Genomic DNA, 25,286 nt, shown 5'->3' with positions numbered 1-25,286 from the left:
GATGTATACAGAATGGTGTCGTCTGCTTAGAGGTGGATCAGAGAATCACCAGCAGCAAGAGCGACATCATTGGTGTATACAGAGAAAAGAGTAGGCCCACTGGGGTAGTGGTAAAAATAGTTTACCACTACCCCAGTTATCACTCCTTTTAATGGCACCCTTTTCTTTTCTTATTCACATATCTTGTCCCCATTCGTTTAACGCAGAGTGCCTGCTGGTTACCCTCACCGATTCCACAGCACTCAATTCTGTTTGCACCAACCCTGAAACCACAAATGGATCAGCCAAAAGACAAGGGTCCACTTTTTCCCAAAACTTCACTCCTACTGTCAGACTCATCTTTCTCATCTGACTCCGAGAACTTCACCACACCTACCACCTCCAATACTTCTCCCTCATTCACTTCCATTTCTCCTCCTGTCTTCAGTTCACTCTGCTTACACTTTCTACCATTCTTCTTTAACAAACCATGTCCCGTTTTCCCTCCATTTTATCATTATGATAATACTGCACTTCTCCTGACATAACTTCTTGTTATTGCCTTCTCAAGGGACGCCATTTAACCTGCTGTCATAATCTCAGTACAATCAGCACAAGCCCCTCAGGATTTAAACACTCAACAGTGCATCGCACTGCTTTCGGTAAGCCTACACGAAACACAGCCCTTATTTTAAGTGTTTCTAAAATGCCCTATGGGAAAATGTATGGTGGGATAACGATTGCTTTTATGGGTATTATGGGTATTATGTCTCATCCTGTGGTATTTTAGTGTGTTGTGTGAAGAAACTGCCCATTTTAGTGTCCTTTTATTGTCCCAAGCATAAGTTGCATCTGTGTAATGGTCATGCTGTTTAATCAGTTTCTTGATATACCACAGCTGTCCGGTGGATGGATTATCTTGGCAAAGGAGAAATGCTCATTAACAGGGATGTAAACATATTTGTGCACAACATTTGAGAGAAATACACTTTTGTGGAACATTTCTGCGATAATTTATTTCAGTTTATGAAACATGGGACCAACACTTTACATGTTGCGGTCGTTTATATTTTTGTTCTGTGTAATTTGCGCATTTACTAGCACGAGCCGAGCGAGACTCTTTCTTTGGCGTGAGTGAGTTCGGAACAATTGAATGTATGCGTCTTAGAAGTAGTTATCACATACAAACTTTAGTTATATGTCCATACTCCGAATCAAATATGATTCCCAAAAATAACATGGTCGCTGTGGTAGAACGTTTATGTTGGTTGTCGATGTTCTGCATTTATCAGTGCCATCAGGTAGACTGATTTCAGACGTGTCCATGTAAATATGATTATTAGGGAAATCGTTCTTCTTGCAAAGCATGTAAATTTTTTAATCGAACTATTATATTAATCTGACTACACAATAATCGTATTATTGTATTTCTTCAGGGAAGTTAACATTACCATACTCACAAATATACTTGTTTGATATTTTGATTAATTCACATTGACCATTCAGTTTCAAGGAACGAAAAGACTGAACTAATATTTGTACCTTTTTGTTTCTGGGAATTTTACTTTTAACATACACTGCTGACAAACAATTAATAGTTTGATATAATTGTTTAATTATATCACTGTATAATTTCTTACAACGTTATTTCACCTTCAACAAATCCGCTCTGCCTCCTACTACTGTGCGTGTACCTTTAACAGGATTTCAGCCAATGGAAACACTTCGCGCGTAATTTCAAACGTTTTCAAATTGCTATCTGTTAGAAGGCGAAGAAGTCCTCCGCCGGGCTTGTAAACAAAATAGTCCTTCATATTTTAAAGCACATTTGACACACTGAAATCTATAAAACGGGGTATATGTTTTACAAAATATAATATCCAATATATTGTTTGACCTACCAAGTCCACAGCACAACTATGTATTTTAATAAGATTGAATTGTGCGGAGGGATTTCATGTACACTGAAGTACGCTAACCGTTTTGCCAAGCGCAGTAAGGAACCGTCCACATCTACACATTAGCTAAAGATAGGTAGGGCAAGATAAAGAGAAACAGTTTTAGGAAGGTAAGGCGAGTCTTTTAAAACAAGGTTGATGATTTTATCAATCATTGTTATAGTCTAATAAAGGGTAAAGTATTATCCTGTAGTTTATGGACGACCAGCTGTTTTGAAGAATATTTGAACTGCCTCAGGTAACGTTAACAAAATAATTTATAATTGCTTGCAAATGTAGCTAGCTAACGCCTGCCAAAAGTTAGATCGCGTAGAACGTTTCAAAGTGGCAACAACATTTAGCTTCGACTGCCCGTTCACAACGGTGTTTAAATAGCCATTCTACATTGGTTGGTAGTTTGCTAAATATGTTTATTATGAATAATTCGGTAACACTGAAGCGCGTGGGTAGTTGGCTAGCTAGGTTAGCACAGTGCCATGCGTGTTGGAATACATGTTGGTTGGCGATTTCAATTTTAAACTCAAATGTAACTAATTTACAAAGACTGACGCTAGCGTTTACAATCCTCAAACGTATCCTTACTTGGCAGTTGTAACCAGTTGGCTGGCACAGATTATTGATCAATACATTGTTGCGATGCTGTTACAAATCAGAACAATGTGGCTAACTAGAATCATTGTTGAATCAGTCATATTTTACACGATCGCTCATTATCTTAACGTTTGTTTCTTTGTATTTTAGGTAAAGTTGAATTCAAAATGTCCCTGCACGGGAAAATTGTTGTAATCAAAAGGAGTGGCGGAGATGGGACTGAGTTTCCTCTGACTGCATCATGCTTATTTGGAAGGTGAGAAAAAGCATTCCAATTCTGTCAACAATACGTGTAATGCCATGGAAGTGAGAGTCATTAAGTATGTTTTCGTTTTTTTTATTGGTACTGTTCAATGTATGAAAGTCAACTTTTGCTGCATGTATGGAACGTGTTTTTACTCAGTGGTTCAATGTTGCAGTCTAGCCATTTTAAATTTGTAAAGAGGCGGGCTTTCTTCTGCTGTCGTTGATCAGTATTACAGCGTTTCAAAAGACATGTCACCACAGATCCTAGAGGCCCATTCAACTTCATCCACTGAAAGTCAACTGGATTGGGTTTAGCACACTCATGTTGATAAATTGCCACACATTTAACATTTACTCAACTGGACTGTTCCTGTATGTGCTGCTGTTAAACCCAATAAGTTTTGCTGGAGTAACAGTTTATGGTAGGGTGTCCACGCATGGGTGACAATTGTACTAACTTGTGTTATAAAATACATTTGACCAATAAATGACTATTCATGTTCTAAATCTTTCAGTGGGATCTTTCTCTAACATATCATTAACACGATATCCCAATAAGATTTGGATTTGGTAACCTAATACATCCGATAAGCACCTAGCTCTGACTTAGTTGTGCAAATTTCTCATAACTTTAGAGGATTTTGTGGTCGTCTTTAAAGTTGCATGACATGAGCTGAATTAAATGTGTAGTTCAGAGATTGTTTTTTGAAATATTTTTTGAATTCATCTGAAAAGCATATGCTAAAATATTAAAATACTACATGCCTCAAAATCGACATCCATCTTAGCTCTAAATAGTTTGATGTCCTCCAGATTCAAGAAGAAAGTGAGCCTGTCAGGTGCAATACCATTTTTAAAAAACAACAACTTTATTACCCTTTCTCAGGCTTCCATTTATTTAGTAATCCTAATTTTGGCCATCCTACAAGGGTCTACCATCATTTTTTTTTTTTTTACGTGGTTTGGACCCTTACTCTTTTTCAGGACGATCTACACAATTAAAAAAATGTGTTTTTGATTGGACACCCTATTAATGGGGTTATGAAATATAATTGACATGCCATAAACACAAATGTTGTATTGACAGAACCAAATATTTATGTATGCAATGAAATCGGAAAATGTAGACAATTTTTACATAATATAATGGTGTTTTTGTCTCTTAGGAAACCTGACTGCGACATTCGCATTCAACTTCCTCATGTCTCCAAGGAGCATTGCAGGATTGAGTTGAATGAAAATAAAGAGGTAACTATAGTCAGTCAATATACATTGCATTCGGGAAGTATTCAGCTCTACTTTTTCCACATTTTGTTATGTTACAGCCTTATTCTACATTGGATCAAATATAAAATAAGTCAGATCTACACAATACCCTGTAACGACATCTAAAAACCTGTTTTTGTCATATCTTTTTTTTGCAAATTATTAAAAAACGGATACCTTATTTACATAACTATTCAGACCCTTTTGAAATTGAGCTCAGGTGCGTCCTGTTTCCAGTGCTCATCCTTGAGATGTTTCTTGAGTCCACCTGTTGTAAATTCAATTGTTTGGATATGATTTTGAAAGGCACACACCTATCTATATAAGGTCCCACAGTTGACACAGCAAAAACCAAGCCATGAGGTTGAAGGAATGTTCGTAGTGGTCCGAGACAGGATTGTGTCGAGGCACAGATCTGGGGAAGGGTACCAAAACATTTCTGCAGCATTGAAGGTCCCCAATAATAGTGGCCTCAATCATTCTTAAATGGAACAAGTTTGTAACAGCCTAGACTTTTCCTAGAGCTGGCCAAACTGAACAGTCGGGGGAGAAGGGTCTTGGTCAGGGTGGTGACCAAGAACCCAATGCTTAGTCTGAAAGAGCTCCAGAGTTCCTCTGTGGAGATAAGATAACCTTCCAGAAAGACAACCATCTCTGCAGCACTCCACAGTAAAAGGCACAGGACAGCCTGCTTGGAGTTTGCCTAAAGGACTCTGACCTTGAAACAAGATTCTCTGGCCTAAAGAAGCCATGATTGAACTCTTTAGTCTGAATGCCAAGTGTAACATCTGGAGGAAACCTGACACCATCCTTATGGTGGTGGCAGCGTCTTGCTGTGAGAATGTTTTTCAGTGCCTGGGAGACGAGTCAGGATTGAGCGAAAGATGAACAGAGCAAAGTACAGAGAGATCCTTGGTGAAACCTGCTCCAGAGCGTTCATGACCTCGGACTGGGGGTGGAGGGTCACCTTCCAACAGGACAACGTCCCTAAGCACACAGCCAGGACAACACAGTGGGTGGCCCGGACATGAACCTGATCGACCATCTCTGGAGAGACCTGATAATAGCTATGCAGCGATGCTCCCATCCAACCTGACAGAGCTTGAGATGATCCGCAGAGAAGAATAGGAGAAACTCTCCAAATACAGGTGTGCCAAGCTTGTAGCGTCATATCCAAGAAGACTCGAGGCTGTAATCTCTGCCAAAGGTGCTTCAACAAAGCACTGCGTATAGGGTCTGAATACTTATGTAAATGTGATATTTCAGTTTTACATTTTTATTTCATACATTTAAATAAAATAAAAAGTCTTAACCTGTTTTGCTTTGTCATTATGGGTTATTGTGTGTAGATTGTCTCTTCCCCCCCAATGTAATCAATTTTAGAATATGGCTGTAATGTAACAAAATGTGACAAGTCAAGGGGTCTGAATGCTTTCCGAATGCACTAATTGCTGTTATTTTAACGTCTGTAGAGCAAGTATTGAACGACAGTTTTCTCTTGCAGGTTATTTTAACTAATTTGAGTTCAACGAACCCGACCCGTGTCAATGGGGAGGTTTTTCAGCAGTCTGAACGATTGAAACATGGAGATCTAATCACAATTATTGACCGTTCTTTCAGGTTTGTGCATCTTCTGTCGGTTTAACAGTCAGAGAATAAGAATTATGTGTTTAGTCTGCTTACTGTCTTCCTCCAATTTGATGGACAGCATGTCATAAATGGACACGTTTTTGGCATTTTGAACATGCATAGAAAATATGATAATGGGTCTTTGTAATTATTTTTCTTCAGGTTTGAATACCCTCCAGCACCCACTCCAAAGAAAAATCGATATTCTACTGCTAGCAAAAGTGAAACTCCTCAGGTATTATGCATGTTGCACACTAAAAGTAAAAGCCTGAGGCATATTTGATAATAAAGCATGACTTACTATTCATTATATGCACCATTGAGGAAATCTACCTCATGAATTGCCTAGAAAGTCTGCTCAAGCTGTCTTTGTCACAGGTTTTACATGAAACCCAAGCAAGGGATACCAGCGCTAAAGATGGAACCAACACTTCTGATGTCAAACCCAAGGAGGATGGTCTTGGACAGAACAAGCCAAGCTCCCCTTTCTGTGAGCTGTACCAAATGTTCAAACAAGATCTGGATTCCAAGACTCCAAAGAAAGCACTTGGAACACCTGCTTCGAGGCTTTGCCCACAGAACCCTATCTCAACCAGGAAAGTGGATGGGGCGTCTGTCATTTCCACACCCAAGAAGGCGGAGACTGAAAATGTGTCACCTGTCCCTGGGGTGACTCCAAAATCAGCTCAGAAGAAGCGAAAGTCCCTCAAAGGTCGGGTTGTTGAGGGGAATGTGCCAGTCGAAGATTTCATCCAACTGCCTCCCTCTATTCTTGAAACTCCCAAAGGTAAAAGGCGTTCTTCAAAGTCCATAACACCCACCACTGTTGAAGAAAAATCCGCCCCTGTTTCTCAGAGGAAAAGTCACCTGGCAACCCCCGAGAAGTTCACTGCTAGTGAAGTGGCTGGGCAGATTTCTGAGTGTCCGACTGCAGAAATCCTTACGACCCCCACTCGGAGGAGGAGCAGGGAAGCCACTCCTATCAAATCTTTGATAACTGGGGTAGAACCACCTGCTGATGCTTTCATCTCAAACCAAGAGCAGATCGTACTAACTGAGAATTCCACGCCAAGTACTCCTAAGACCGAGCATTCCCGCTCTCCAAGGCCTGCTGGGGAAAAGCTTCAAGCCCAGGATGTGCTTTGTGAGCTGGAGGTGACTACACCCATCAATGGTGAGGAAAAAATGCCCAGTTATTTCCCAATAGCGGTCACATTTTTCACATATACATATTAACCTACTTTGAAACTTAAGCAATGTCAATTATTTGATTTACATTCTGTATTATTCCTATGTTTAACCCAATGTCTGTATATATGTATAAACAAAGCCATTGATCATGTGACACCATTCATTCCTATGTGGAGACTCGATAGCCATCTTAACAGACTTCAATGCGCTATCATGGAGACATGCACAGTTTGAGCTACTCCGGGAAGTGACTTTACACCCTAGCTGCCCTCTCTCCATCACTGACTCAAAGTTCAAGGCCGACCAGAGTACTGCAGGCCGCCGTTAGCAACTAAATTATCCTTAACTACTTCTGTGTGCAATTTAAAATAACCTTTTCAAGGATCTCTGGTCTATTGGTCCCATGATTCTTCTAAAAAATGTTTCCATTCACTATAATAGTGGTCCTGTTTTCTGCTAACAATGCCTGTAGTACTGCAAACAGCCATGAACCTCTGGCTTCAATGAGAGTGGGCAGTTCTCCCCTGGTTTAACCTAAGGTGTCATGTCTTCTTGTGATTGCATGTGTTTGACCACTATAATAAAATATTCTTCATTTCCATCTACTCAGTTAAACAGTCGTCTGCTAAGAAACGGAAGAGTGGAGACCTTGAAACTGAATTTCCAACACCTCTGTGCAAGAGGAAAAGGGTTTCATTTGGAGGTCATTTGGAGCCGGAACTGTTCGATAAACGTCTTCCTCCTGACTCCCCACTATGCAAAGGTGCCACTCCTGGACGGCGAAGCTTGTGTGCCCCCAAAATGAAACAGTCACTGCTCAGGAGAGCATCTGCAATTGGTCTGATAAAGGTAAGTTCAATAATATACTCTTGGTTTGTGTGTTGACTTTGCTCGTTTCACATATATTGCTGATTCTCACTTAAATAATTTTTGCATTTCATAGGAGCATGAACAATCTGCCCCAGAGAGTCTTGGCGTGAAAGGAAGTCCAGGAAAGAAGGCGACTCCCTCGCCTGCCAAGAAGTCGCCGAAGGCATCTCCCAAGACTCCCTCGCCTGCCAAGAAGTCGCCGAAGGCATCTCCCAAGACTCCCTCGCCTGCCAAGAAGTCGCCGAAGGCATCTCCCAAGACTCCCTCGCCCGCCAAGTCTCTGAAGGCATCTGCCAAGACTCCCTCGCCCGCCAAGTCTCCGAAGGCATCTGCCAAGACTCCCTCGCCCGCCAAGTCTCCGAAGGCATCTGCCAAGACTCCCTCGCCCGCCAAGTCTCCGAAGGCATCTGCCAAGACTCCCTTGCCCGCCAGGTCTCCGAAGGCATCTGCCAAGACTCCCTCGCCCGCCAAGTCTCCCTCGCCCGCCAAGTCGCCGAAGGCATCTGCCAAGACTCCCTCGCCCGCCAAGTCGCCGAAGGCATCTGCCAAGACTCCCTCGTCTGCCAAGAAGTCACCAAAAGCTAAAACGCCATCTCCAGGTAAAGAGAAGACCCCAAAAACCGCTGTCAAGACTCCATCTCCTGCTCGAAGAAAGTCTGCATTAAAAGATGAATCTCAAACACCCAAGGCTGGGAAAACTCCCAAGACCCCTGCAAGTTTGCCATCGGCCAACACGACACCCACCATGCAAGGCCGGTTCTCAGTGTCCCTCGTCAGCACCCCATCACCCACCGCAGACCAGGACTCTGTCCTACAGCCGTCTGTCACTGTAACGCCTCGTGTTCCCTTGAGGCGAACGACAATGTCGTCTACCTCGAAGACGACACAGAAAAGCACATTGAAAAATTCCCTTCAAGTCATCCGTAGAAGAAGTGGTGTTTCTCGGGCATCTATGAAAGGTATGCATCCATTTACTTTATTTCCTATTTGGGATTCAGTAACTTTTTTTTTTTGTTTTTGTATTTTGATTGCAATCTAAGTGTTTAATTTCCTTTGTTTCAAGTTGTGAATTCCTGGGCTGACATTGTGAAGTTTGGCCAGACCAAGACCCAAGCTGTTATCCCAACCAAGAAAACCACCCGAGTGACTAAGACGAAGACTGTTGTACCAAAACCGAAGGTATGTTTCGATAGTATTTTGCCCTCCATGACTGCACTTTATGAAATGTGTCTAGTGTAGCAAATTGAAGCTTGTTGTTAAATTGACTTCAATGGTAGTCTTGATTTAGTTTTTCTATGGCTACATTACCTAACTTGTTGATGTTTGTTCTGTTACAGACACCTGTGAGGAAACTCATAGGACATGTCAGCACTGGTCATGCAGATTCACCTGTGACCATTGTTGTGGGCAAAGCTCACAGGCTGAAAGCCATTCAGCCAAGTGGGGCCGCCCCAAAGCTTGTCCACAACATGGCTGTGCTAAAAAAGAACATGAGAATGGATGAGGATTTGTCAGGTAATTGGTCTATTTCCTAATCCCACTGTTCTATGTGCATATGTTTTTCATATGGGGTGTTGTTAAATATACTGTTTTGTAAGAGAATGCCTCACTCTGAACTTTTTACTTGCCCTAGAGAGTAGAGCCGATGAGTGTTTGTTATGAAGAGGGTTAGTGACTTACTGTTACTGGCAACCATTTTAATAGGTATACATAAACATGCGCTAAGAAAGCTGTCTTAATTTTTTACATTTATTCGGCGCTCTGGAACTCAAACCAGGGTGCTCAGAATTCGGCGTAGATTGCCAGGGTGAATTTATGAACTCATCCATTGTATATAAAGGACTTGTTACATTGTCATATTGTTCTCAAGTAAAGCAACCTGTTTTTTTTTGTGGTTTCAGGCATTGCAGACATTTTCAAGACCCCTGCTAGGCAGAGGAAGTCTGTGGTCAATGTGCAGAGTGCCCTCAAGACCCCCCTGAGAGCCCAGTCTACATCTATGATTGAATCATCAGTGATGAATACCCCAGAGGAGACTGGTAAGTGATTTGGGGGGGGTGGGCTCAATTGCATACTCCTTGTCCCTCCCCTCTGACCTTCTCCAATGGGTTTTGAGAAGAGGCGAGAGGACACAAGGAGTATGTAATTGAGATTCTCCCTATTATCATGTCAAGATGAGCATGAATGATGAAGAATCTGGTGTGGGGGACTTTTTCTGAATTGTACACTATATTATGTTTCATACGTTGTTTTTATGCTCAAACTATTCAGTGACCACTTGTGCGCTGTGGATGGGGAGCATTGTCATCCTATGGGGGCGTAGCAGAAATAATGGCCTGCCCAGCATTCTTATACAAGGGTTGGTAATTCCAGTCCTAGGGGGCCTGATTGGTGTCAGTTTTGCCCCAGCTAACACACCTGACTCCAATAATCACTTAATCATGATCTTCAGTTTAGAATGCAATTAGATTAATCAACTGTTTGCTAGGGATGGAGAAAGTGACATCAATCAGGCCCTCGAGGTCTGAAGTTGCCCTGCCCTACATTATGTTAATTGCTTAATGAACTCAGGAACCACACCTGTGTGGAAGCACCTGCTTTCAATATACTTTGTATCCATTTACTCATGTGTTTCTGTTATTTTGGCAGTTAGCTATATCATGCTGAAAGCAGTTGACACTAAACATATCCTGTCTTCACAGGTGAAATGGTGGTGTCTCCACTTGTTGTTTCTACTGCTAAACGGGGCGCGTACAACAGCGATGCAGTCACTAGACTCCTTCGGGATGGTCAAGAATCCAGTTTCATCACGGAGGAAGCTGATGACTCCCGTACCACACAAAATGAGATTCTTGCCTTAGAGATGTCTTCAGAGGAATCGAAGGAAGAACAGCGGCCAGAATCAAAAAAATCTATTTCGACTCCCAAACAGAAGAAACCCGAACAACCCGAGTGTCTCACTGGAGTGAAGAGGATCATGAAGACCCCAAGACAGAAGGTGCAACCCATTGAAGACCTCAGAGGAAAACTGATGACAACTCCAAGAGGGCCTAAGGCTTCTCAGGAAGTAAGCTTAGTTGGTGTAAAGGAACTCCTGACCACCCCCAAACAAATCGCTGAACCTGTTGAAGAGATGTCTGGTAAAGTCCAAGATGACAACGTCCACAGCGAGACAAAAGAGGTAAAGGCAACACGGCTATTTCTGTGTAGTTTCAGCTCCATTGTTCTCTTTTATAACACAGATGTTGTTTGGTATAATGGTAAGTTTACATACCAAAAAGTCTTTGGCATAACTTATTTGCCTGTTATGTTTATTAGCTGTTAAATGGTTTATTTCATCTTATCCTATGACTACTATAATAGGTTCTGAATGTTTATTAGCTGTTGAATGGTTTATTTCATCTTATCCCATGACTACTATAATAGGTTCTGAATGTTTATTAGCTGTTGAATGGTTTATTTAATCTTATCCCATGACTACTATAATAGGTTCTGAATGTGTATTAGCTGTTGAATGGTTTATTTCATATTATCCCATTACTACTATAATAGGTTCTGAATGTTTCAACTGTATCAGCTTTTTAATTGAAAGGGTATTTGTTTCATTTTCAGATTCACGGCGACGCTATTTCTCCTAAATGCCTCTCAGGTAACATATCTGCTTGCTAGATAGCTAACATAAGCATTCACAATGCACAGAGTGACAATAAGTTAGCTTGGCCCGTCAGTCCACATCAATGTTTGAATAGCAATTCTACATTGGTGTTTGACGCTCTGCTTATTCTGCTACCGGTAATTAGTTTACACGGAAGAGCGTGGTTACTTGGCTGGCTAGGTTGTTAAGCACAGTGGCATGTGTGTTCAATGCAGCAATGCATATTGGTTGCCGATTAAATTCTTAACTCATGTAACCTACGAGTAGTTTACTACTATCAAGAGGCACTGCAATCACTCAACTTAATCTTGCTAGGCAGTACTAACCAGTTTGCACACAGATTATTGGTTGCTGTTCTTTTTACGAATCGTAACAGCTTGCCCCCCCCCAGCTAGCTTGTGCCAGTAGCTAGAATCATTGAGTCACACATTTCACATGATTGCTCAATGTCTTAACATTTTATTTTTTATTTAGGTAACGTTGAATTCCAAATGCCCCTGTACGGGACAATAGTTGTAATCAAAAGGAGTGGTGGAGATGGGACTGCGTTTCCTCTGACTGCATCATGCTTATTTGGAAGGTGAGCTTAAGCTATTCAAATCTGTCAATATGTGAAATGCCATAGCAGTGAGTGCCATTATCTAAATGTAATATATTCATAGTTTTGTATGGTACTGATCATTTTATGAGTCTACTTTTGCTGCATGTATGGAACATGGTTTTTACTTGGTGCTGGGCTTGGGCGAAACCCCGGTGTACATTATATTTTGAAATACCAACAGGTTGATTTACAATACCGGGAGGAAGAAAAAAATGTCATCTGAAATGTGTCAAATTATATCCAGCCCAGGGCTCCAGCTATGCATTTGGTTTGTTTACTTGCTAGCCAATCAAGCTTCTTGATTACAGCAGAGACATTCGCTTAATCTTGACATCTAGCAAGTTAGCAAACCAAATGCATAGCTTGAGCCCAGAGCAGGATATAATTTATTTGACACATCTTAGATTTCTCAATGTTTTTGCAAATTCCTACTTGGGGTCATTTTTAAATTTGTGAAGAGGCGGGCTTTCTACTGCTGTCTTCGGTTGTTGAGCTTTGTTCACTATTACAGCTTTTCGAAACGTTTCAGAAGACATTTCACCACAGACCCTAGAGATCCATTCAGCCTTATCCACTGAAAATGAATTATGGATTGGATTTAGCCTGCTCTTGTTCATAAATTGCCACACATTTAGCATTTACTCAACTGAACTTTTGTTTCCATATGTGTGCTGTGTTAACCCCAGCAATTGTAGCTGTTGCTGGAGTAACAGCTTATGGGGATAAAGATAAACCATGAAATACAACTTAAATGCCTTAAACAGTTTACTTTTTTTTTTTTTTTTTTTAGTTTAAAAATGTGAATCATATAATTGCAGAGCTGATGACGGGTATACAATGAAATCAGGAAATGTTGACAACCTTTCTACAGAATATTTATTATGGTCTCATTGTCTCTTAGGAAACCTGACTGCGACATTTGCGTTAAACTTCCCGAAGTATCCAAGAAGCATTGCAGGATTGAGTTGAATGAAAATAACGAGGTAATTGCAGAGTCAGCCAATATAATTGCTGCCTTCAATAAGTCAAGTTACTTTAATTTTAGTGTCTGTAGAGCAAGTATTGTAAGGTACTTTTTTTCTCCTCTTGCAGGTTATTTTAACTAATTTGAGTTCAACGAACCCGACCCGTGTCAATGGAGAGATTTTGCAGCAGTCTGAACATTTAAAACATGGGGATCTAATCACAATTATTGACCGTTCTTTCAGGTTTGTGCATCTTATGTCGGTTTATAAGTCAGCGAATAAGAATTTATTTAATGTGTTTAGTCTAGAGCCTGACCGATGTGGGATTTTTGATCTGATTTTAATGTAAATATTCACTGTTAACCTCTTGAAGCTAGGGGGCACTATTTTTATTTTTGGAAAAATAACGTTCCCAAAGTAAACGGCCTATTTCTCAGGACCAGATGCTAGAATATACATATAATTGACCGATTATGATAAACACTCTAACGTTTCCAAAACTGTCAAAATATTGTCTGAGTATAACAGAACTGATATTGCAGGCAAAACCCTGAGAAAAATCAAACCAGGAAGTGGCTTCTATTTTCAAAACTCCATGTTCCATAGCCTCACATTGCTCCATTTAAATGGATATTAACCAGATTCCTTTGTCTGTGGCTTCCCTAAGGTGTCAACAGTCTTTAGACATAGTTTCAGGCTTTGAGCGTGAAGGATCACATTGCATAAGTGGAGAGGTGGGGGTTCTCAGAGTGAGTTTGTGCGCAATTGAGTAAAGCCGCCATTGTTCCTCCCGCGGTTGATATATTATCGAATATATATTTTAAAAACTACCTGAGGAATGATTATAAAAAACGTTTGGCGTGTTTCTGTGGACACTATTTGGAATTTCCGTCTGCTTTGTCATGACCTCTTTCCTGTGGATTTCTGAACATAACGCGACAAACAAACGTCAGTATTTTGGGTATAAAAATAATCTTTATGGAACAAAAGGAACATTTGCTGTGTAACTGGGGGTCTCGTGAGTGAAAACATCCGAAGATCAAAGGTAAACGGTTAATTTGATTGCTTTTCTGATTTTCGTGACCAAGCTTCCTGATGCTAAGTGTATATAATGCTATGCTAGGCTATCGATAAACTTACACAAACGCTTGGATTGCTTTTGCTGTAAAGCATAATTTCAAAATCTGAGACGACAGGGTGATTAACAAAAGGCTAAGCTGTGTTTTGCAATATTGCACTTGTGATTATATGAATGTTTGTTAGCAATATTATTTGACTGTTGCGCTATGCTATTCAGCGGTTGCCGACGAAAATGATCCCGCTACAGGGATTAGGTAGCGTCGAAGTTAACGATATCTGCCAAAAAATGTATTACTATAGCTGGAAAGAAAAAAATACATTTTCTGTGTGGATTGCGCTTAAAACAGCCCTGCAAAAATACTTGAAGCTTATTTCCTAAATTTGATTAAAGAACATTAAATGTAAGCAACAAAATTTATGAGCACCAGAATGACAAGATATGTTTATGGAAAAACTGTTACTCTAGTGAAATGAGGATAAACTGTACTGATTGCAGCAAAAATGTGCCTCTGAAGATGGCTGCCTTGTGCTAGCCTGCTGGAAAATGACACGGGACACATTTTCAATGTATTGGTATTTACGGTAGCTATGTTGTCGTCAATTGAAGAGCTGTGGTCACTGAATTCTGGTAGTTGTCACTTAAAATGAAAAACATAACTCACAATTGGCTGCTGGCATATTGCTGCCTTTCGCCCCAAGCGTTGCCTCAGTGAGGCAAAATATATATTTTAGAAGCTATAGAAATGCATTTATTAATGTGTCTTGTTTGCCACATTTATTCTATTAGACACCTTTTTTAATTAATACTTTTAAATTGTAAGCTAAACACAACTAAGAATAAATATACAGTGCCTTCAAAGTATTCACACCCCTTGACTTTTCCCACATTTTGTTGTTACAAAGTGGGATTAAATGTGATTTAATTGTCGTTTTCAGTCAACAATCTACACTGTACAAACACTCTCTAAGATTGGTTTTATTTTTCATTATAGTTAACAAATCTTGATTAGAAATGTATTCAACCCCTCAATACATGTTGAATCAACTTTTGGCAGCGATTACACCAGTGAGTCTTTCTGGGTAAGTCTCGAAGAGTTTTCCACCTGGATTTGCCAACATTTCCCCATTCTTTTAAATTCTTCAAGCTCTGTCAAATTGGTTGTTGATAATTGCTAAACAACCATTTTCAGGTCTTGACATAAATTTTCAAGCAGATTTAAGTCAAAACCATGACTCTGCCACTCAGGAACATTCAACATCTTCTTGGTTAGCAACTCCAGTGTAGCTTCAGTCTTGTTTTAGGTTATGATCCTGCTGAAAGATGAATTAATCTCCCAGTGTCTGGTGGAAAGCAGACTGAACCAGGTTTTCCTCTAGGATTTTGCCTGTGCTTAGTTCCGTTTCTTTTTTATCCTGAAACTCACGTCCTTAATCATTACAAGCATACCCATAGCATGATGCTTGAAAATATGGAGCGTGGTACTCCGTGTTTTATTTTTGGGGCAAATGCAATAACACTTTGTTCGGGGCAAAAAAATTGTATTGCTTAGCCACATTTTTTGCAGTATTCCTTTAGTGTCTTGTTGCAAACAGGATTCATATATTTTATTATCTACATGCTTCCTTTTGGTGTTGATCCGTCTTCAGTTGTCTCCCTTCACAGCCGTTGTTTTAAAGTCACTATTGGCCTCATGGTGAAATCCCTGGCAAGGGAGTTAGGAAAAATGGCTTTGTAGTGACTGGGTGCTTTAAAATAAAAATAATAATAATACATTTCCTCTCTCCCAATAGGTGCCCTTTGTGGTTGAATCTATTTGAAATTCCCTGCTTGACTGAGGGATCTTACAATTATCTGTATGTGTGGGGTGCAGAGATGGGGTAGCCATTTAAATGTTTAACAATATTATTGTACACAGTACTTGCAATTTATTGTGACCTTTACTCCTGAACTTTTGCCATATCAAAGTGGTTGACATTTATTGATTTTCATTTTTAATGAATTTGCAAAAAATGTCTAAACACAATTCCACTTTGACATGGGGTAGGTATTGTGTGTAGGCCAGTGGGAGGGGGAAATCTATTTTGTTTTCTATTTTTAAATTCATGCTGTGACACAATGTGGAATAAGTCGAGGGGTGTGTCAACTTTCTGAGGGCATGGTAAATATTTTCCTTAAAGTAAAAATTTTAGACATTACTAATGTTACTGTCCCCACTACAAAAAAAATATTTTTTTTTACTCATTTGTTCCTTGAAATGTTTGAAATACTGTAGAATTTCATGAATTCCTATGGAGAACTGCTCCTACTGGGGAGTGCCAATATGGCCGACCGTTGACTTGAAAGCCTCAATAGAGCTTCTGGTTTGTTCAGCCATCGCTATTGGGAAAGTGTATATAGGGTTTTAGAATAAACAAACTCTATTTTTCCATCACTGGCTTAGGCGGTCTTATACATGTTTTCCTATGAGATGATAGCAGTCAGTTAACATGACCTTTTTATGAAGCCTTTATGTTCCTTATGTGCTTTATTACATACATTCACAGTGACGTTAGCTGATGATTATCTCATACAACAAAAAGTTTATTAACGCCATTTTCCCATCTGCTTTGTCCAACGAAACATGACTGAGTTAGTGCCTACAAACAGACCATTACTATTTTTTTTCGGGCCAATACATAGCATCAGCAATCCATGGTTTATGCACATAAATGAATACGGTGGCTAACTGACTTTAGAAACTAGGCGTTCAGAGGCATCAAATCTTCCAATGCGTATCAAACAAATCTAGAAAATAACTGAACGAAGCATCACCTACTGCGCTATACATCTTTAATCAATACTTTTTGACATTATTAATTACAGGTCTGGCTGCGGTTCGGGCTGCCGCACAGACGGAACCGGCATGGACACGTAGCCAACACCACTATCAACAATAGCGACAAGTGTCACATCAAAGGTGACGGGCTCACTGTGCTGAAAGGACAGGGACCGTAATACCTGTGCACTCCATGGCACTGATGGAGAGACAATTCTGGTCAGACACGGCTGATACAGGCGACAGCCGTTAAACACCGCATCAAATAATGCTAAAGAATAAGCAGCCCATTCACTCCAGTAGGCCCCATGAAATCATACCAATACAACAGCACAACCATTTTATGTCAAATAAAAAAAAACAGCTATTACCTTCCATTGCAAATATATTTGATCATGTCTATCACACTGACAAGGGATCTAAAGTTGTACATGCAACAATGTTTCAGTCATTGTTTTCAGAGATGGCTAACAGCAAGCGAGCTGCAACAACAGTGCCACTCATCAGATAATTAGTTGTAAACATAGTATGAAAGTAAATCTTAACGGTTAGCAAATTAGCAAAAACATCCATCTTGAAGTTAACAGCTGCTGCAGCTGCCTTCGCTATTTTGTCACACTATAACAAAAGCTAGTGAACGTTACTAGTGTGAGCAAACTACTGCTTGTGACACTGATTATTTTCTCTTGTCGAGTCCTGTCAATGTGATTGGGTCATTCCACTGTCACTCATTCTGCTCTATAATACAGTTGAATGCCAGAAGCCTTCTGTCCAGCTTCTGAAGGCCTAGCCAATGGCTGGCTGAGCTAGCTCAATTTTTCTACCCAGAGACCACCAAAGAGAATCATTTTTTTAATCATTTTCTCTCAGTATTAACACTGCTCTTTACAACACAAACTGAAGGCATGGAATCAGAAAATGATTACAATTATTTGTAAAGATTAAATACAAATGACATTTCATTTTAATTTCTACAAAAATATCTGAAGGCCTACAACTGATGGTTCCCTACTGATTGAATATAACACATCAGATTTCGCGGGCTTCGCTAAAGGACTAATGAAATGCAAAGAGTATTTTTCATCAGATGTTTTCTCTGCACCTTATCTCGGCCCTTTTCGGTGGATTAAACGCTGATGCAAATACATCCGTAAAAGGCTGCTATCGTCCGTTTTTATTATATCGGCCCACCGATTAAAAATGTCAGGCTCTAGTTTAGTTTGCTTATAGTCCGTTTTAAAATGTGATGGACAGCATGTCATAATTTAACAATTATTTGTCATGTTAAACCATACACTTGGATCCATAGGTGTAATTGTGTACTGTTAACATTTTAATTTTATATTTTCCTTTTCAGGTTTGAATACCCTCAAGCACCCACTCCAAAGAGAAATAGATCTTCTAAACAGAACACTCCAAGAGGGCCTAAGGCTCTTCAGAAAGTAAGCTTAGATGTTGTGAAGACCCCCAAGCATGTCGCTCAACCTGTTGAAGAAATTTCTGGTGACGCCCAAGAGATTCCTGATGCCATGACAACCGAGGCAGTGGAAGAGCTTGCTGCTGCTCTTGCTGAGGCAGTGGAGGAAGAACAACCTGCACCTCTTGCTGAGGCAGTGCAGGAGGTAGAAGAGCCAGTTTCTGCACCTGCTGAGGCAGTGGAGGAAGAACAACCTGCTCTTCTTGCTGAGGCAGTGCAGGAGGTAGAAGAGCCAGTTTCTGCACCTGCTGAGGCAGTGGAGGAAGAACAACCTGCTCTTCTTGCTGAGGCAGTGCAGGAGGTAGAGACCGTTTCTGCACCTGCTGAGGCAGTGCAGGAGGTAGAGACCGTTTCTGCACCTGCTGAGGCAGTGCAGGAGGTAGAGACCGTTTCTGCACCTGCTGAGGCAGTGCAGGAGGTAGAAGAGCCAGCTTTTGCACCTGCTGAGGCAGTGGAGGAAGAACAACCTGCTCCTCTTGCTGAGCCTGTTGCTGCACCTGCTGAGGCAGTGAGGATGGCACATCTTGACAGTGAAGAGCCTTCTGTTCCAGTAAAAGGTAGAGTAAAGAAAACTGAGGGGATTGTGCCACCACCTGCTAGAGGGAGATCGGCAAGGTGTAATGAGACCAGTAGCGTTGAGGCACCAGCAGAAACTATGGACTCTGTGGATGTCCAGGAGAAAATGGCAGTTGACCCAGTTCCTGCTGAAAAGCTCAAGAGAGGAAGAAAGGCCAAACAGGCTTCTGTAGAGAGAGTTGAATCAGTGCAGGAGAACGCTGTTGAAAGTGAGAGTGCTGAAATTCCTCCAATTGAGGACCAGCAGCCAACTTCTGATGTCCCTGTGGAGAAACCCAGAAGAGGAAGAAAGGCCAAACAGGCTTCTGTAGAACAAGTTGAAACCGTGTTGGAGAACACTGAAGCTATGAGTGTTCCTGTCACTGAGACGTTTGAGGCCCAGACTCCAGTCGTTAGGTCTGAGAGAGGAAGAAAGCCTAAACAGGATTCAGTAGAAGTTGAAGCGGGGGTTCTTGAAATTCCTCCAATTAAGATTGTGGAAGCCAAGGAGATGCCTGCTAGTGTTCCTGTTGAGAAACCACAGGCAAGAGGAAAACGGGGTAAACAGGAATCTGAAGAAGCCAAAACAGAAGAAAATGTTGTGGCGGTTGATATTCCTACAGAAGAGGTGGAGGCCTCAGTCCTGTTTGCAAAACCCATAAGAGGAAGAAAGACTAAGCAGGAGCCTGTAGATCAAGTGGAGTCTGTGAGTGTTGAAACTCCCATTGAACAAGTTGAGGCCCAGGAGCAGGCCACTGTGGCTCCAGTTGAGAAACCCAAAAGAGGGGGAAGAAAGACTAAGCAGGCTTCTGTAGAGCAAGTTGAAGATCACCCTGTTGATTCTCTGACTGTTGAACTCCAGGAGCAGACTACTGTGGCCCCAGTTGAGAAACCCAAAAGAGGGGGAAGGAAGACTAAGCAGGCTTCTATAGAGAAAGTTGAGCCTGTTGCGGATCACCCTGTTGAGTGTCTGACTGTTGAACTCCAGGAGCAGACTACTGTGGCCCCAGTTGAGAAACCCAAAAGAGGGGGAAGGAAGACTAAGCAGGCTTCTGTAGAGCAAGTTGAAGATCACCCCGTTGAGTCTCTGACTGTTGAACTCCAGGAGCAGACTACTGTGGCCCCAGTTGAGAAACCCAAAAGAGGGGGAAGGAAGACTAAGCAGGCTTCTGTAGAGAAAGTTGAGCCTGTTGAGGATCACCCTATTCAGTCTTTGACTGTTGAAGCCAAGGAGCAGACCACTGTGGCTCCAGTTGAGAAACCCAAAAGAGGGGGAAGGAAGACTAAGCAGGCTTCTGTAGAGCAAGTTGAGCCTGTTGAGGATCACCCTGTTGAGTCTCTGACTGTTGAAGTTGAAGCCCAGGAGCAGACTACTGTTGCCCCAGTTGAGAAACCCAAAAGAGGGGGAAGAAAGACTAAGCAGGCTTCTGTAGAGCAAGTTGAAGATCACCCCATTGAGTCTCTGACTGTTGAAGCCAAGGAGCAGACCACTGTAGCTCCAGTTGAGAAACCCAAAAGAGGGGGAAGAAAGACTAAGCAGGCTTCTGTAGAGCAAGTTGAGCCTGTTGAGGATCACACCGTTGAGACTCTGACTGTTGAGCTCCAGGAGCAGACTACCTTGGCTTCGGTTGAGAAACCTAAAAGAGTGGGAAGAAGGACTAAACAGGACCCTGGGTGTGTCGTCCCGCCAGTATCCACAGAGACTCCGGAGGAAACATCTGCTCCCCCTACAGAGAAACCTAAAAGAGGAGGAAGAAGAGCAAAGCAGCAGAAGGTTCCTGAAGTGGTGGAAGTTGAGAACATGGTAGTGCAGGAGGTCCACCTTCCTGCACAAACTGAGGTTGATGCTAGACCAGAGCGTGAAGAGGCTGTTGCTGATGCTGAAGAACTGCTGGAAGCTCCGGTTGTCAAACCAGGATGGAGAAGGAAGGCAAAAGCCGTTGTGAAGGATGAAGTGCCTGCCAAGCGAGCACGCAGAGGAGCAGCTGATTCCACAAAGGTGCCCACTGTTGCAGAAGCAACTGTGGAAGTTCCATCTGAGCCTGTCAAGCGAGGTAGAAGGGCAGCTAAATCCAAAGTCTCTGCAGATGAAACCACCATTGCAGCCGAGAGCACTCCGTTGGAGGCTGAGGTTATGACTGCTGTGGTTAGAAGAGGAAAAGCCCCTAAAAAGGGAAATGCTGTTTCTGAAACGACCTCTGACCAGGCAAATTCTATTGAAGGCATGGAAACCATTGACGAAGACTCAAAGACCTCAAAATCTGTGAATTGGAAACCTGATTTGGAAGTTACATACAAGGTCACCCCTCTTCCTAAACAGAAGACATCCAGACGGAATGATACTGTTCCTGTTACTAAGGTTGAAGAACAGCCTGAACGGAGTGAAGAACAGCAGGTTGTGAAGACAGTGCGAGGGAGAAGAGCAAGATCTTACGTCGCGGTCAAAGAGGAGACCGTACAATCAACACCCTCAAAAAGGGCACGCCATAGCAACATAGAGACCTCTGCTGCTGAAGCCACGGTCCCCATTTCAAAGCCAGTAAATGAAAGAAATGCAGCAAGATCTATGACAACTGAAGAGGCAGATCTCTCTGATAAAGCTGTTCCAAAGGAGCCTGTCAAGAAAACAAGACGAGCAGCAAAGTCTACTGCAGCAGCTCCCGTTGAGGCCACGAGCACTACTCCTGCTGTCCCGGAGGGAGAGACCATCCCCGATGCCACAGTTGTGGCTGCTACAAAAGGAAGAGGTAAAGCGACAAAAGGAAAAACGGTATCTCAGGAAATTGACATTGAGCAAAGTACTGAGTCGGAGCAGCCGTGTAAGCCCCGCAGAGGGAGAGCAGCAAGAAAATAGAGCTTAGGCAGTCATAGATTTTTTGTTTTTAATGCTTTGTTATAGAAATGCTAATGCTCAACTTATTATTTTTTTGTACTTGCCTGGAGTTACAGATGTATAATTGAAGTGAAGGCCAGTGCTTTACAATATTATTCTGATTTTTGGTCTTAATTGTGGTTAGTTTTGCTACATTCTCTGAATATTTTTTTACATTTTTAAATCATTTGTATGGTGTTCTATTTAGACTGAAAATAGTTTGGGGGAAATGATTCATATTAAAAATCAAAAAAATTAAGTTGTCAGAATTTCTTATTATGCTGTAGCATTATTGAGTATGTTCTGGTACTGTACATTTTTATATTTGTCTTTGATTTAACTCCAACACATACAATACCACATGCATGGAGGTTATCCCCACACATTATTCATTCAGATTAGTGAGGATACATTCACAAACGATTCAAGTATTTCCATTGTGGTTGTCTTGGCCAAAATGACATCGCCATTTAAAAGAATAACAATGCTTTGTTTGACACACACAAAGCAAGGAGGCAGCTCTTGTATGAAATGGTTTCCAGAACCTGTGAAGAGAACAAATGGTGCAAAACTCCCCATCTCTGCCCCAGACCCTCTGAGGAAACAAGTCATCTTTACTGTCAAAAAGAAGCCTTGTAAGCTTTAAACATTTGGGATCTGCATAAAGTACGTGTCAAACTCATTCCACGAAGGGCCGAGTGTCTGCAGGTTTTTTTTATCCTCACTTGTACTTGATTGATGAATTGAGGTCACAGATTAGTTAGGAACTTCCTTCACCTAGTTGTCTAGTTAGGTCTTAATTGAAAGCAAAAACCAGCAGAGTTTGACACCCCTTGTCATAAAGTAATTGTCTGTCAGTTGTCTCGGAGTAAAATAAAAGAAGGAATTGTTCTAAAGTTCACATACTGTGCAGAAAAATGCATTGTGGTTTAGATGACTAGTGACTGCATCTAGAAATAAAAGATGAGATGCAGTTTTCAGCTGGCAAGTATTTTAACCCTGCCAGATATTGTATTCCTCTTATAATTTCTAGTATGTGCAAACAAGCTGTGTAGGAAATGTTCCATGTTTATTCTAGCTGCATTATAAACATACAATAATTAGGATCATTGACCATCTAATACCGAAGCTGTGTTTGAATACTCGTATTAACCTGCACTAACTATATGTGACAGAAATTGAGTATGTAGTATGCTTATTGGTCATCGTATGGATATAGTTAGTATACCAAAAGTTCCCGGATGTCGCACTAAATTCGCCAAAATACGAAGTATACAGGCAGTGGACAGTGTTTCTGTGCTTTTAGGGCCCATAATGGAATTTCTTCAGAAAATGGGCGTGGTTTCACAAACATTTCAGATTTGAAAGAGTGGATACAAATACGTTGCTTTAACTAATTATGGCAAATGTTAACGTAATGTTGAGCAATGTAATAAAGTAATTACTTTTAAAATAAGTTACATTACACGTTATGTTGGCTGACAATTGATTAGATATGCTATCTCTTATGAAACACATTATGTACCGGTATGTTGCTAACATTAGCTACCTACTAATACATTGAACTTGCCAGGCATTATATTAACTATATGATATTTAACTAACTACGCAACATGTGTTGACTTGATTATTCAGGATTATTCCAATTTCATAGCGCAGAATAACGCTCAACACCTGTTGAATATGACCGGTGTCAATATTGACAGTAAACATAGGCACAAAACAAAGCGTATTTAAATTGTTGCCAGCAGCACAGTTACAGTCACCAACGCTCTGGATAACACAAAACAGCCTAACCAACTCTGCTAGAGCGAGTAGTCTGACATTCTGAGCAAACTCTGGCACTCCAGATTGAATTTACGAACACACCCAAAATCATAAAATTAGTCATTTGTTAACAAGCTAGCAAGAGGTTGCATAGCAACAGTATTAACTTCCGGTACAGGCGAAGCCCTAGTACCTTCGTTTACAGTATACTAAAATGAACTAATATTGTGTAGTATACACTATCAGTCAAAAGTTTTAGAACACCTACTCATTCAAGGTTGTTTTATTTGTACTATTTTATATGTTGTATAATAATAGTGAAGACATCAAAACTGTGAAATAACAAGGAATCATGTAGTAACAAAAAAAAAGGGGGGGGGGGGGGGGTATACAGATGATAGACAAAAAAGTCCAACTCCATATTATGGCAAGAACAGCTCAAATAAGCAAAGAGAAACAACAGTCCATCGTTACTTTAAGGTCAGTCAATACGGAAAACTATCAAGCACTATGATGACACTGGTTCTCATTAGGACCACCACAGGAATGGAAGACCGAGTTACCTCTGCAGCAGGAGGATAGGAGGGATAAGTTCATTAGAGTTACCAGCCTCAGAAATTGCAGCCCAAATAAATGCTTCAGAGTTCAAGTAACAGACACATGTCAACATCAACTGTTTAGAGGAGACTGTGAATCAGGCCTTCATGAACGAATTGCTGTAAATAAACCACTACTAAAAGACACCAATAATAAGAAGAGACTTGCTTGGGCCAAGAAACACAAGCAATGGACATTAGACCAGTGGATTTTTGGTTCCAACCGCTATTGCTTGTGAACGGATGATCTCCGCATCTGTATTTCCCACTGCAAAGCATGGAGGAGGTGTTATGGTGTGGTGGTGCTTTGCTGGTGACACTGTGATATATTTAGAATTCAAAGCACACTTAGCCAGCATGGCTACCACAGCATTCTGCAGTGATTCACCATCTCATCTTGTTTGGGCTTAGTGGGACTATCATTTGTTTTTCAACAGGACAATGACCCAACACACCTCCAGGCTGTGTAAGGGATAGTTTACCAAGAAGGAGAGTGATGGAGTGTTGCATCAGATGACCTGGCCTCCACAATCCCCTGACCATAACCAAATTGAGATGGTTTGGGATGAGTCGGAGCGCAGAGTGAAGGAAAAGAAGCCAACAAGTGCTCAGCATATGTGGGAACTCCTTCAAGACTGTTGGAAAAGTGTCCAGGTGAAGCTGGTTGATAGAATGGCACGAGTGTGCAAAGCTGTCATCAAGGCCAAGGGTGTCTATTTGAAGAATTTCAAATATAAAATATATTTTGATTTGTTTAACACTTTTTTGGTTACTACATGATTTAATGTGTTATTTAATAGTTTCGATGTCTTCACTATTATTCTACAATGTAGAAAATGAAAGAAAAACCCTTGAATGAGAAGGTTTTCTAAAACTTTTGACCGGTAGTGTATACTCATTAAGTATGTAGTATACAGTACGTTGGTATGGGTATTCGAGCACAGCTCCCCTAAATATCGCAGAAAGACATTCTCAGACCCACCCATCCAGCGATAAAGGGGAGCAGTTTTTAGCAGATACTCTGTGCAACAAGTTTTAAATGCCAGGTCTGTCTTAGGTTATTGACATATTTAGATTTTAATTTGTAAAAAAAAATGCAATCCAGAATGCAATATTATGTCCATTTCAAATTATGAAATTCATATTTCTAGCGGAACTAGTAATTGAGGTTT

At 41.1% G+C, this 25,286-nt stretch overlaps 1 protein-coding gene across 8 annotated transcripts; it reads left to right on the top strand.

Moving 5' to 3' along the window:
* Window positions 1-1,961: 1,961 nt before the first annotated feature.
* Window positions 1,962-22,010, top strand: mki67 (marker of proliferation Ki-67). 8 transcript variants are annotated; one of them, XM_036946434.1, is made up of 18 exons: window positions 1,962-2,175; window positions 2,679-2,784; window positions 3,941-4,022; window positions 5,545-5,660; window positions 5,832-5,904; window positions 6,048-6,843; window positions 7,471-7,709; window positions 7,804-7,883; window positions 7,926-8,689; window positions 8,794-8,909; window positions 9,068-9,245; window positions 9,632-9,769; window positions 10,433-10,911; window positions 11,343-11,379; window positions 11,860-11,965; window positions 12,888-12,969; window positions 13,079-13,194; window positions 18,205-22,010. In XM_036946434.1, exons 2-18 carry the CDS (start codon window positions 2,696-2,698, stop codon window positions 21,731-21,733), a joined length of 7,020 nt encoding a protein of 2,339 aa, XP_036802329.1. In that variant the 5' UTR covers window positions 1,962-2,175; window positions 2,679-2,695; the 3' UTR covers window positions 21,734-22,010. The 8 variants fall into 8 exon arrangements, with proteins under 8 accessions (XP_036802329.1, XP_036802330.1, XP_036802332.1 ...); XM_036946435.1 differs by having other exon boundaries at window positions 7,804-8,123; window positions 8,202-8,689; XM_036946437.1 differs by having other exon boundaries at window positions 7,804-8,125; window positions 8,243-8,689.
* Window positions 22,011-25,286: the final 3,276 nt, after the last annotated feature.

The sequence above is a fragment of the Oncorhynchus mykiss genome, chromosome 16 (assembly GCF_013265735.2).
Source record: "Oncorhynchus mykiss isolate Arlee chromosome 16, USDA_OmykA_1.1, whole genome shotgun sequence".
In the NCBI taxonomy this organism is placed as follows: Eukaryota; Metazoa; Chordata; class Actinopteri; order Salmoniformes; family Salmonidae; genus Oncorhynchus; species Oncorhynchus mykiss.
This window is presented reverse-complemented; position numbering and strand designations above follow the sequence as displayed.